Source organism: Sorex araneus, chromosome 4 (genome assembly GCF_027595985.1).
Source record: "Sorex araneus isolate mSorAra2 chromosome 4, mSorAra2.pri, whole genome shotgun sequence".
In the NCBI taxonomy this organism is placed as follows: domain Eukaryota; kingdom Metazoa; phylum Chordata; class Mammalia; order Eulipotyphla; family Soricidae; genus Sorex; species Sorex araneus.
The window spans coordinates 164,682,515-164,696,267 of record NC_073305.1 but is presented as its reverse complement, the minus strand read 5'-3'; the positions used below and the strand labels follow the sequence as shown (position 1 = coordinate 164,696,267).

Here is a 13,753-nt window from a genome sequence, read left to right as displayed (position 1 = left end):
TCAGGCAGCATATGCACCAAGGGCTCTGAATTCTTAACACGTCATGACCCATATAAACATTTCCTGAAATGAATAGAATAAAAAAAAAATCACCTTTATTCAGAGCCACTGCCACGGACAGAGCCCGTTATCTTAGGCTGGGGGAGTCCTGTGACTTTGGGGCACAGCTGGCTGGTGTCTTCCACTGGCGTCTACCCAACCTGTGCATGCCTGTGCCTGCTCTGAGGGGGGCCCTGCCCCCTGCGCGGCTCCCCCTGCCAGCCTGCCGGCACCCACCTGGATCTGCGCCTCGGCGTCTCTCACCGACACGCTCAGGGAGCTGCCGGTGGAGCCAGAGCGCGGCCTCTTCTCCTGGCGCAGCAGCTCGGGGCCAGCGCTGAACGAGTGTCGCATCTGGCCCTGGTCCATCAAGTGCTGGGGCCGCTGCAGCAGCGGCGAGTCCTGTCCCCGCGGGCCGCCCAGCGGGGGCTCCCCCTTCTTCTCCCCCTTGCCTTCCTTGGGGAAGGCGGGCAGGTTGTGCTGCTGCTTCCTCTTCTTGTACTCGGTCATGAGCTTGGAGATGGTCTTGTCGGCCGCCATGGTGTAGATCTTGTTGCCCGCGTTCTCCCACCACTCCTTCTTGCGCCCGGGCTCCTTCCTGTCGCCCCCCTTGGGGCTGGGCGGCAGCAGCAGCAGGTCCCCGCGCAGGCTCAGCGCGTCGCCCAGGTGCTCCCGCAGCTGGCTGCGGTCGTCCTCGGACGGGGTGTCCTTGCCCGAGAAGCCCCCGGTGGAGGGCGTGGACGACTCGGATTGGAAGGAGGGCAGGATGAAGAAGGGGTCGCTCTTGAAGAGGGGCGCGTCGTCCAGGCTGCTCTCGAGGTCCAGGTGCATCTGGATGTAGTGGTTGCACAGCTCCATGCACAGCTTGTGCAGCCGCTTGACCAGCCAGGCCCAGTCGGCGTTGCTCACGGGCTGCACGCTGAGCGAGGGCAGCCGCGCGCGCCACTGCCGCTGCTCCTTGCCCCGCGGGGGGCTCACCTGCGCCGTCTCCTCGAAGATGTCCTCGTCCTCCGACGAGCACGGCTGCGACGAGTCGCTGCTGCGCTCCTCGTCCTCGAAGAGCACCTTCTTCACCTGCTCGGCCGTGATGGTCTCCTGGTTGGTGAGCACGGCGCACACCAGCGCGTGGAAGTAGATGTTGAAGCTCATGGCCGACTGGCGGTACAGGTTGGCGGCGCCCCCGATGCCCGACACCTTCTTCAGCAGGCACTTGAGGCCCGGGCTGGTGTCGAACTCGCGCGCCGTGCGGTAGGAGTCCAGCAGCAGGTCGAAGATGACGGCCAGGTTCTGCATGGAGATGTACCGGAGGAAGCCGGCCAGCTTGGCCTCGGGCCCCGGCAGGCTCTTGTCCTCGCCCGGGGAAGGGCCTTTGACGAACTCCTCCAGCAGGATGTCATAGAGGTTCTGTAGGAGCACTTGGTGGGAGAGGAGGCTCACCACGATTTCCCGGAAGGACACACTGGCAATGCAAAGAGAGGGGCCGGTCAGGGGGGCTGCTCCTGCCTTAAGGCTTTAGGCTTGCCAGTTGCTAACTGTCAATCCTGCGGACAGAGAAGAGCCCCTCCACCCGCACCCCCCTTGCTTCAGGCTTAAGTGATAAATGATGCGACAATAGCAGAGGGGCATATTCTAGAAAGCGGTAACAAAGTAAAATTTGTGTTTTAGATCACTGTCATGGTCACTGTCATCCTGTTGCTCATCAATCTGCTCGAGCGGGCACTAGTAACGTCTCCATTGTGAGACTTGTTGTTACTGTTTTTGGCATACCAAATATGCCACGGGGAGCTTGCCAGGCTCTGCTAAGTGATCCAGCCTCTTCTGGGCATTCCAGGGAGTGGAGTATCATTCCACGCAATTTACAATCTCAAGTGCTTCAGCTGGGTTTGAAAACGGAATTTCAAGTCACTGACTTCACCTTCAACTCTTGAAACAACAGCCAGTGACAGCATGAACGCTTTAAAAAAAGGGGAGCTGGAGCGATAGCACAGCTGGTAGAGCATTTGCCTTGCACGCGGCCAACCCGTGTTCGATTCCCAGCATCCTATATGGTCCCCTGAGCACTGCCAGGAATAATTCCTGAGTGCAAAGCCAGGAGTAACCCCTGTGCATCGCCAGGTGTGACCCCAAAAGCAAAATAAAATAAATGAATGAATGAATGAATGAATGAATAAATAAATAAATAAATTTATCCCTAAAAAAAAAAAGGCTTTAAAAAAAGGGCAAGAAGCTGGTGAGATAGTAAGTAGCCTGTCTTGCAGTGGCTAACCCTGATTCAACTCCTGGTACCCGATAGTTGCCTGAGATAATCTCTGGGCCTCCTGAGAAAAGTTTGGGAGATTCCCATCTCCCCAAAAGAAAATTAAAAAAGAGCAAGTTTCTTGTGGCAGGATACAAATATTTTTGTCTTTAAAAAATATGTATTTGGGTCACATCCAGTGGGACTCAGGGATGACTTCTGGTGGGTTCAGGGAGTCATATGGGGTGCCAGAGAGCGAACCCAGGTTGGTCACATGCAAGGCAATGCCCTACCTGCTGCACTAGGGTGCCAATCCCTGTTTTTGTCTTTTGAAAGATCTAATTTTTACTAATATAAGTCATGCCTCAAATTAGGTGTGTGCGTGTATGTGTGTGAGAGAGAGAGGGAGAGAGAGAGAGAGAGGGAGAGAGAGATGCCAAGGATAAAACCCAAATCTAGTTATTTCTGAAAGATTCTATGATCCATCATCACACCCAAGTTGTCTAGCCCACAATACCTCACAATGTGACCATATTTGAGGGAAAATTCCAAAGCATTGATGGCTAAGATAAAGTCATTACAGTGTTCTCTATTCCAATATGGCTACTGTCCTTACAGCAAGAGATTAGGACACAAAATGAAGACCATGTGAAGACATCCATCTAGGACTCAACAGAGAGTCCTTAGAAGCAACCAAATGAGCTGACTTTCAGCTGCCAAAAGTGTGAGAAAGTTAAATGCTCTTTTTATTGCATTTCTTGTTCTTTGGGTGGGCAGGTCAGGGCAACTCAAAACATGTGAAATGTGTGGGAAGCTCGGTTATAAGACTTAACGGATTTCTATGAAAACCATTGCTAAGTGGCCCCACAAATGTTTGTGGGCTTCTCAGTCAAAGCTTGAACTGTTCTGAATCCAAGTAAGAACCAGGACCCCTTAAGCTTTCCTACGTACAAGCTCCCTGAGCACCACTTGGCTTCATAGCTGACCTTTTCTTGGTGTGTCCATTTGGCTTCTCGTCAGGAGGAAGCTCAATAATGAGCTGACAGGACTGAGCATGATCGAAGTTGTTTGGAGTCTTGGGTGAACACTGGGTGTCCAACATAAATACCTGCACGGGGAAAACAGAAGCACAGTTGAGAGCTTGTCCATTCGTCACCTGATTCCGCCAGGGATTAGCTGGATGGCCCTGGGCAAGTTGCTTATTCTTTCCAGCCATACACTCCCTTAGTGAATAAAGACAATTAAGGGTTCTTACCTAGTATGTTTGTTGAGGGAATTAAATAAATTGGGATTTTTGCACTGAGTTTTAGAACTGGAGAAATAGTACAGTGGCTAAGGTGCTTGCCTTGCATGTGGCTGACTGGGGTTTGATCCTTGACACCACATATGATCGCCTGAGCCCTGCCAGGAGTGGTCACTGAGCACAGAGCTAGGAGTAAGCCCTGAGCATCACTGGGTGTGCCCCCAAACAAACAAAAGAGTAGAACTGAGGAATAAAAATATTCAACAAATGTAAGCTGCCCCATAATACAAACAACACTACTACGTCTACCCCGTGACAATTCAGTCCACCGAAAATAGCAAATACTGATGTTTAATATTACTTACATTTAATATTGATTAAGAGTAAGTAAAGTAGGGCTATGTGTAAAGTGATATGCTCTGGTTTTGACAGAGCATCTGTTTGGTATCATATTCTAGCTAACCCAAGGCTGAGAAATTATTTGGCTCCTGAGGAGTCCATGCTACTCTAATCAATAAAGGGAGAAATGACTGAGCAAACAGCAGCCTCTTCATAGGAATTAACTTTCCTTCACTGTTCCCCTTTGGGTGTGGGGAGAGAGAGAGTGAGACACAGAGAGAGAGAGACAGACAGACAGACAGAGACAGAGACAGAGAGAAACAGACAGACAAACAGACAAACAGACAGATAGACAGAGAGCACTCAAAGGGCAGGGGCCCTGCCTGGCACACACAGGGCCCCAGCTTTGATCCTCAGTACCCCATGGCCTCTGGCTACTACTGGGTAGCCCTAGTGGCACCTTTGCAAAAGAATTTACTTACTTATGTTTGGAAATATTATAAAGTTTTTTGTTTGTTTTGATGCCACACTGGTGGCATATTCAAGGATAATTCCTAGCTCTATACTCAGGGATCACTCCTGACAGGGCTCAAGGGACTATGTAGGATGCCAGGAATTAAACCTGGGTTGGTTGCATGCAAAGGCAAGTGTCCTGAAGGTGTACTATCTCTCCAGCCCCTTTCAAATTATTTTGAAGTAACTCCTTTCTTCCCTAGTCATGTAAGAATGACTTATATTGACTAACACCTAAGGACAGTAGAGACAAGGGCCAGGAGGATCACTGCATGGTTCGGAAGTCTGCCTCATGTGTTGGAGGATAAGGCAGTTGGGATGGAGAAGGGACCACTAAATCAATGATGGTTGAAAGTATCACTTGGAATGGGAGATGTGTGCTGAAAGTTGACTAAGGACCAAACATGATGGTCTCTCAGTATCTGTGCTACAAACCATAGTGACCAAAAGTAAAGAGAGAGAGGGTAAGAAGGAAGGTGCCTGCCATAGAGGCAGGAGGTGGGATGGAGTGGGGGTGGCGGAAGGGATACTGGGAACATTGGTGATGGAAAAGGCACACTGGTGAAGGGATGGGTGTTTGATCATTATATGACTGAAACTCAATCGTGAAAGCTTTGTAACTGTATTTCACAGTGATTCAATAAAAATAAATGTTTTAAGAAAAGAATGACTCAGGTTGTTATTAGCGTCTTAAGAGTGATGACTGGAGGAAGAGATGGGACTGACGAAAAATGAGGCAAACAGTAAAGAGTGAAAGGTTCCTGAAATCGTCTTTCTCTGCTCCATGAATGATCTATTTCTGAGAAGGAGTCCAGTGATTTTTCTGAGCCTTGCTATGACTCAAGAGACCACTGTAGGTAGGTGTGGGGCTCCTTATCAGGGGAGGATCATGCTCTCGGCTTCTGTGTGATGGTTCCAGACCAGAATTATTGCTGTGAGGACCCGCCATGTCAAGCACTTCACTTCAGCCTCATATTATTTCTTCTTGTAGCAAGGGAGGGTTAGATAGCAGGGTTTGCTTGAAGCTCCCTGTGCCCTTGAATTAAGCAATGCCTTCTCCTGATGTATTGTTATAGTGATGGGAAAGTTAGAAACCTAAGCAAGTAAGCACAGGTGACCAGGAAGGCACCCAGAGACGGGAGTTCTGAGTGGCCTGTTCTGGGAACCAGGCAGATATGAATAGGTAATAAAACTGACCAGAATAGAATGACCCAAACCCACCTGTTACTTAGTGGAAAGGGAAGTGTGGGGGGGTCACTGAAACAACAACACCTAAAACAATGTATCCACCACAGAGTTTCCCAGCAATAAGGGTCTCCCACCAAGTCCATACTGCGTCACCCCTGTCACTCAAAGTACCTCTGTGGATTGTCACTACCCAACCAATGGCAAACACCATTCTTGTGCCTTTCTTCTCTTTGTTTCACCCTTGTCAGAAAACTCCCATAAAAAGTGCTCTGTGCCCCTGCATGGGGTTGCAACTTCAGGCGATTGCCTCATTGGATGGAATTTAAATAATTGAATTTCCTTGCTTTCCCACCACCTAAAGATGTTTTTGGTGTAATTGATTAAGTGAACTTATTTATGACATTCTGTCCTGCCTCTAAGGACTGCAGGGGTACACGCCAGTGCGATGAGCTGTTTCCTGAAGAACAGGTCTCCCATGTTCTGGGATGTTACACATCTGGGGGTGGAAGAACCTGGGTGTCAGCAAGTCCTTGAGAAACCAACCTTGCCAGGAAAACCCACTGATGTATAACAGTGACTGAGGGGGGACTGGAGTGATAGCACAGCGGGTAGGGCGTTTGCCTCGCACACGGCCGATCCGGGTTCGATTCCCAGCATCCCATATGGTCCCCTGAGTGCCGCCAGGAGTAATTCCTGAGTGCAGAGCCAGGAGTGGCCCCTGTGCATTGCCAGGTTGTGACCCAAAAAGCAAAAAACAAAAAAAAAAAAACAACAGTGACTGAGGCCTCTGTGTCGGTCGTCGCTAGATTGGGGACAGCAGGTGTTATTACAAACTTAAGCAGATTTTGATCGCAAATGATCCTTTTGCATATAATCCCCAACTCACCTTGTTTTTCTGAATTTAGTGTAGTCTGATAGTACGTTACATTTATAAAAGCTGCTTAATGTTTGAAACACGTACCACAAGCAGATGAACAGATGCTTTTACAAAAGAGTGGTTAAACCCATCTATGCTTCCTGGATTTTAGTCCTCGTATTTTCACAACTATGAATAACGTTGCCATTTTTGTGTGGGTCATACTCAATAGTTTTCAGGTGTAACCCCCACATGGTGCCAGGAATTTGAACTAGAATCAACCAAAGCAGCCTCATGCACGGCAGATGCCTTATCTCCAGCTACAACATTTTTCTTACTACAACTATATGAGGATTTTGAGACTGTGCTTAACTGTACTGCTGACGAAAACTCCAGGAAAGCTTTATTTTTATTTATTCATTTTTAATTAATTCTTTTTCCAAGCAGGATGTCTTAAAAGTCATGCTGGAAGGTCACCAATGTGTTTGGATGCATATCAAAGTCTGTGTTGGTTCTCTAAGGCCTTCTGTTGTGATTCAGTAATTGATTAAGTCCAAAGGAACACTAGGTGGCCTTCTGTCTGCTTTATTTTAGGAATAGCCAGACAAATATATGGAATATACTCTCTGCTGCTTGCAAGGAATTCGGAGGGTTTCTGACCTGAGTCTCAAAGAGAAAAAGCCAGTGGTAGCTGGTGGTTGCTCCATTGCAACATTTTAATGCTAATGGTGACATTCAACTCCAGTATATTAAATAAGTTGTAAATGTGAAGTTCTGGGCTCCACATTTGTAATGTGAATGTGTAAGAGTATGTAAGCACACACTTCAAATTAAGTTGTGTGAAGACAGAGGAAGGGCAGTGGTACCAGTTGATCTAAGCACCAGAGGACACAGCAAACAGCATCCTTGTCCTTCTTTCTTGTATTTTCACAATTATGAATAACATGGCTATTTTTGTGGGGGTCATCCCCAATAGGACTCAGGTGTAACCCTCAAATGGTGCCAGGAGTTTGAACTCGGATCAGCCAAAGCAGCACCATGCATCCATACCCTTAGGTGACATATCATCATGCTTTTTAAGACATCCTCCTTGGAAAAAAGAATTAATTAATTAAAAAGAAAGGTAGAAAGAGGCAAGCTGTTGACTGTGACAAAAATTTATTCCTGGCAAGCACAGTATGGCAAGAGAGATTAGAACCAGTAGGCATCTGTCCTCCAGAGGGAACAAAGGCAGTTTGGGGGATGCCAAACCTACAGGTACATCCAGTGATATCTTGAGATACAACTCCAGTGTATCGTGGGGTGCCAGAACCCCCTGGGACCAAAAGCACCAGCCCTTACCTGTTGAGCCATGGCTCGGATGCGCCAGTACTCGGCCTCAGCACTGGGGGAGGAAGAGGGTGCGGCCACCCTCACCTGGCAGCCTTCCCCACTGAAGCTCTCTGTGCCGCTGTGGAAGCAACCCAGCAGATCCTGGGGAGAAACACAGCAGGTGGTCAACTGGAGGGTATCCAGGGTCCGTGTTCTAGGTCCTGCCCTGGACGTGAGTGTCTTGTGACCAATGCATCGCTTCACCCACTATCTCATTCTCTGTGAGGCTGCCTGCCTGCTCTGAGCAGGAAGGCAGAGTTCGCTCTTGGGATTCACTGAACCCTTGGGCGCTGAGGACGGTGTGCTCCTTCTGCCCCGATCCTCATTTGGAGCACGTACCTTCACTGGCTTGAGCGTGGCGGTGAAGGCATCCTGCAGGGCACAGCATGCGAGTCTCCACATCTCCTCCGTGAACACTGGGCCTGCTGTCACGAGGACATACCTGCCCCAAAGAAACAAGGACAGAAGTCTGCATTCTGTCCCCAACTGAAGTTAGGCCTGCAGATACCCAGGTGTCGATGGATTACAAAGTTTCCTTATAAAGCCTCCATATTACTCTTGCTTTTAATCCCTATATCAAGATACAGTCTTCTGAACCATTTTAATACAAAAGTATCAGTGGATTGCTATTACAAATAGGCCATATATCTATACTTGAAGGCTGACATGCAAGGTTGTACATGCTCTGTACTAATATTCCACTAATGTACAAATGAAACCCATGCAAACCTCTTTGGTCATTCATATTTTTTATCTCCAGGCCTTTGTTTGTTTTTATCAAAAGCTAACTCACTCAGGGGTCTGGGAGATAGTTCAAAGGGCTGCAATGATTGATCCAGGTCCCTGATCATTGCTGGGTAGGGCCCCTTTTCCACTTTGGGGAAATGTGACCATTTGTTACTACTACAAAAGGTCTTTGCTTACTACCATACTCTGCTAGCTGTCTTGAAATCTCTCATTTTTCATATTATTTTTATCCTTTAGAATAGGCTATGCATTTTTTGAAGGGGATAGGACTTGGGTATCTTCTGGGACAGCAGAGTGTCTTGTAGAATGCCTTACATAGATATACTTGTTGCCTGAACCATGAAGAATTATTAGCACGGTCATTTTTTTTTTATCAGCATGGTCATTTCCAAAAAGATTGTTACCATGCAAGATAATTTAATCCACCCTGGATTTTTATTGTAAAAACTCCAGTTTTGTGGTTGTCTCTCACCTGATGCAGGAGCAGCCCACTCTGGAGATGGTTTCTGTGGGCTTGGCCACACAAGCCACCAATAACTCAAAGAGGTCCTTCAGCATGGTGTTGATCATGCTCTCGTACCTGATGTCTATAGAGAGAGTAACATTAACATCTCTTCAAAAATTGCCAGAGAATTGAAATGGTATTATAGGCCCCCCTCCCCACAAACAAAGGAAGTCTGATTAATAAAATAAACTCTTGAAAAAAATCAATCGATACATATAGCCATATTAGAAAAAACATTCTAGGGACTAGAAAAATTGTTGAGGAGGATTAAGATGCTGGTCTTGAATTCCACTGACCCTGGTTTGATTCCCAGCACTACATATTGTCCACCCAAGCGTTGCCAGGAGTGGCCCCTGAGTACTGTTGAGTGCGCTTCCCACCCCCAATAAAATGCCCTATTAAAAATGTTCTTAGAAAGGAGGTAAAGTGGTATACTTTCAGTAAGAGTATTGTAAACTATAGTGCCTAAAAGGAAAATGAGAGAGAGAAGAAGCAGAGAAAGAGGATGAGAGAGAAGAGAGAGAGAGAGAGAGAGAGAGAGAGAGAGAGAGAGAGAGAGAGAGAGAGAAGAAAAGAAGAAAAGTGTCTGCCATAGAGGTGGGGTTAGGGGAAGGCAGGTGGGAGGGAAAACTGGGGACATTGGTGGCAGAAAATGTCATTGATGAACGGATGGGTGTTGGAACATTGTATGACTGGAACCCAACCAGGAACAACTTTGTAACTGTATACTTCACAGTGATTGAATTAAAAAAAAATCTTTAAAATGATCTTGGATACTGTTTTTGTTGGATTTTAGGCCACATCCATTAGTTCTTGGGATCACTTCTAGCATAGCAGGGGGACCATATATGGTACCAGGGACCAAACCCAGGGTGGCTGTGTGGAAGGCAAGTGTGCAACCTACTACATTATGGCTTTGGTCCTGGATTTTTTTTTCAATTTTAGTTTACTCATTTCTAGATACATCAAAATTAAATGTCTGACTCACTGTTTTTTTTTTTTTTTGCTTTTTGCTTTTTGGGTCACACCCGGAGATGCACAGGGGTTACTCCTGGCTCATACATTCAGGAATTACTCCTGGCAGTACTCAGGGGACCATATGGGATGCTGGGAAATCGAACCTGGGTCAGCCGCGTACAAGGCAAATGCCCTACCCGCTGTGCTATTGCTCCAGCCCCAATGTGTGACTCACTTTTGAGTATTGTATATTTTTAAGTATATGTTTATATCTACTTACGCAGAACAGAACATTATATAAGAGCCTGAATCTGTCAGTAAAAACATTTAAATTCTATTTAAAAGGGAAAATAGCTGTTTTCCATACTGCTAATTCAAATGAAGTAGAACTGAATGCCTTTCATAACAAAAATTCTTTTTTTTTGTAAACTGTATCACAGTGAGACACACTTACAAAGTTGTTCATGATTGGATTTCAGTCACGTGATGTTCCAACACCTGTCTCTTCACCAATGTACATTTTCCATCAGCAATGTCCCCAGTTTCACTCCCCCATGCCACCTCCACCTCTATAGCAGGCACTTTTCAACTGTCTCTCTCTGTCTCTCTGTATCTCTCTCTGTCTCTCTCGTCTCTCTCACTCTCTTTCCTTTTGGGCATTATGGCACAAAACTCTCTTGTCTTGCTACCACAGAGACCTTTATAGTCTGGATTTTGTCTAGATACTGAAAAAAAAAGGGCTGGAGCGACAGCACAGCGGTAGGGCGTTCACCTTTCATGCAGCTGACCTGTGTTCAATTCCTCCGCCCCTCTCGGAGAGCCTGGAAAGCTACTCATGGCGTATTGGATATGCCAAAAACAGTAACAATAAGTCTCACACTGAGAGATGTTACTGGTGCCTGCTCCAACAAATCGATGAGCAACGGGATGACAGTGACAGTGACAGTGACTGAAAAAAAAAAACTGGACTAAAAAAATTGTGGCCTCCCCAGACTATACTATCTGATCTCAATTCGAGGAATGCATCTGCATTCTTCCCCCAAATTCCTGGTGATGCCAGAGTCCATTTTCAGTAGAACCCTTCAGGGTCCCGTCCTGTGTAAGTTAATGACCTATTACCAGGCCTTCGGGTATAGTTAACACCTGCGTGGAGAAAACCCCACTAGCTTTCAAATTTGCAGGGCAAAATGTTCCTACTAAACTTAGCAGAGATCATTCTTATTTCTGCCTTTTGGGACTGCCTCTTGGGTTCAACATCCTCATTGGTTTCACTAACCTCTCCACCCAGAGGGGCCTCTTATTTCTCTTCTCTCTTTATATCCCTTTACTCCTTTCTCTTTCCTTTTATAACCCTTACAAGTAGCCGTGATATTTCTTCTGCTCTCCAATTTGCAGCTCTGCCCGTGGCAAGACCCAGGAAAAACAATCTATATTCATAAGTGCTGCACGGGTTGTAAGGCCGACTCTGTCAGAGGATGTCAGCTTACTCTCCAGCCCTTCAGGCTTTCAAATCTTTTTTTAAAGTGCCACAGACACTGTGACTGTTCCCTTTATCTCTAACCCGTTAAATAACTCCTTACCCATAACTTAGACCATTTCTAAAATCTTGCCTCCCCATTTTGCTTCCCAGGTGAAGCAGGTGATAGGCCACACCTCTCCCATCAGGCCTGCAGGATGTGTGTCACTTCTTTTCATTTCCTAAAAACCTGAGTTTTGAAGTATTGAAGGGACAGTGAAGATGCTGCCACTGGGGGCCGGAGCAATAGTACAGCAGATAGGGTTTGCCTTGTATGCAGCCAACCAGGGTTCAAAACCCGGCTTCATATATGGTCCCCTGAGCACCACCAGGAGTGATTCCTGAGTGCAGAGGCAGGAATAATACCTGAATATCACCTGGTGTGACGCCAAAAAAAAAAAAAAAAGGATGGCGCCATTGCTTCCTCCTGCGCACACCTACATCTTAGATGTTTTAAACCATAGATTTAAATTTTTTGTCTTGGGGTCATAACCTGACAGTGCTTGGGGGACGATGCTGAGGATTGAATTCGGCTCTCCTGATAGCACTCCAGCCCACTGTCCTCTTTCTCTGGCCCTCACACATTTATTTAAAAGTAGTCTATCAGATAGTTTTGTGGGTATCAATTTTCTTTTGAGAGATCTAGTATGTTATTCTATTTTAGTCTTTTCCAGGACCAATTCCCATGCTGGCATCTGTATATGATATTTACTAAGCATTTGTTTCATTTTAGACACTTGAAACTCAATTTTTATACCAATATAAAAATATAGAAATAACTGTCACTGTCACTGTTACTGTCATCCCGTTGCTCATCAATTTGCTCGAGTGGGAACCAGTAGCATCCCCATTTTGAGACTTGTTGTTACTGTTTTTAGCATACTGAGTATGCCACGGGTAGCTTGCCAGGCTCTGCCGTGAGGGTGAGATACTCTTGGTAGCTTGCCAGGCTGGAGCGATAGCACAGTGGTAGGGTGTTTGCCTTGCACGCAGCCGACCTGGGTTCGATTCCTCCACCCCTCTCGGGGAGCCTGGCAAGCTACCATGGAAATAACAAGTGGAAAAATTAGAGTGACAATACCCGGAGAGGAAACTACGACCTATTGCAATGTTAGACAAGACTCTGCCTTGGGACGAGAGCTACCTGAGTGGATGAAGCTCTGAATGTGCTCCACCACCAGCTCGCAGGACAGACCAATGGCATGCTTGAAGTTAGCAGAGGCCACGTCCCAGTAGGAATGGTCTTTGTGACTCCGACGGAGCCAAAGGGACATCACAGGCAGGAGAAGATGAACCACTGCGTAGATACCAAACCCTGGGCCTGGAAAAGAAAAGTCAGCATTAGACCTCTGCTTTCCCCTGGGACAAGAGGGACCCTGTGCATTTGTCAAGGTCTTGTTCTGAGAAGATGAAGGAAGGTCTTACTACAAGGGTGATGGCATGGACTTCAGTGAAATTTTTTCTTTTGTTTGTGCATTGGTTATGCTATACACAGCATGTGTATTATTTATGCACAAATAAATATTCAAATACTGAAGTATCACTTGATCAATTCTTTAGTCCTTAGAAATAGGTAGATTCACATATACATATAACACCCTTACTTTCTTACTATTACACATATTGCTTATGTCAGTGATAGACCAGATCAGTCCTTCTGACATGGGGTCAACGGCATGTGAAGTCTGGTCAAAGAAGGAGACCGGAACTATGGAATTAGGCTAAGCAAAGCCAACTGGCTCATGGAGATTCTGATACCACAAACATGGCTCGATTACTGTGAGGCTCCAACACACTCAACCAACTGGCCTAGGCAAATAATTTGCAAATAGACGAGTGTGAAGACTCCCTAACAGGGCATATCTTACCCGCCACTACATCACAACCATGTAAGACAAATTTATTCAGCATCTATTTTATGCATGAAGTTCCATGTTAAATTTAGGATTACAGCAGTGAAATAGGTAGACACATATATGCCTTTCTGTAAATAGTAAATGTACAACTTCCTCAAATATACACAGAAAAATATTTACCAGGTGTTTTAGTAACATCTCTCAACAGCTCAAAGAGTAAATCCAAGGTAGGCGGTTGGTGTTGACGGGGACAGTTGGAGACAGCTGCCGTGAGCTGTTCCAGCAGGATGATCCAGACTTCGATTAGGCCTGGAAACCATAAAACAGATCCCATGCAATTAAACCAAACAAAATACAGAATGGGCTCTACGCCCAGACGAGACCCTG

General features: G+C 46.3%; 1 protein-coding gene across 3 annotated transcripts in view; it reads right to left on the bottom strand.

Annotated features, from left to right (window-relative positions):
- The window catches only part of ARFGEF3 (ARFGEF family member 3), a 169,813-nt gene that overhangs the window by 4,910 nt on the left and 151,150 nt on the right, over window positions 1-13,753 (bottom strand). For all 3 annotated transcript variants that reach the window (XM_004609004.2, XM_055137181.1, XM_055137182.1), the window contains 7 exons: window positions 13,547-13,675; window positions 12,655-12,831; window positions 9,005-9,119; window positions 8,125-8,227; window positions 7,756-7,887; window positions 3,262-3,383; window positions 277-1,498 (listed from right to left, as the gene is read on the bottom strand). In XM_004609004.2, coding sequence (XP_004609061.2) covers window positions 277-1,498; window positions 3,262-3,383; window positions 7,756-7,887; window positions 8,125-8,227; window positions 9,005-9,119; window positions 12,655-12,831; window positions 13,547-13,675 — 2,000 coding nt within the window. The remainder of the gene's footprint in view (window positions 1-276; window positions 1,499-3,261; window positions 3,384-7,755; window positions 7,888-8,124; window positions 8,228-9,004; window positions 9,120-12,654; window positions 12,832-13,546; window positions 13,676-13,753) is intronic.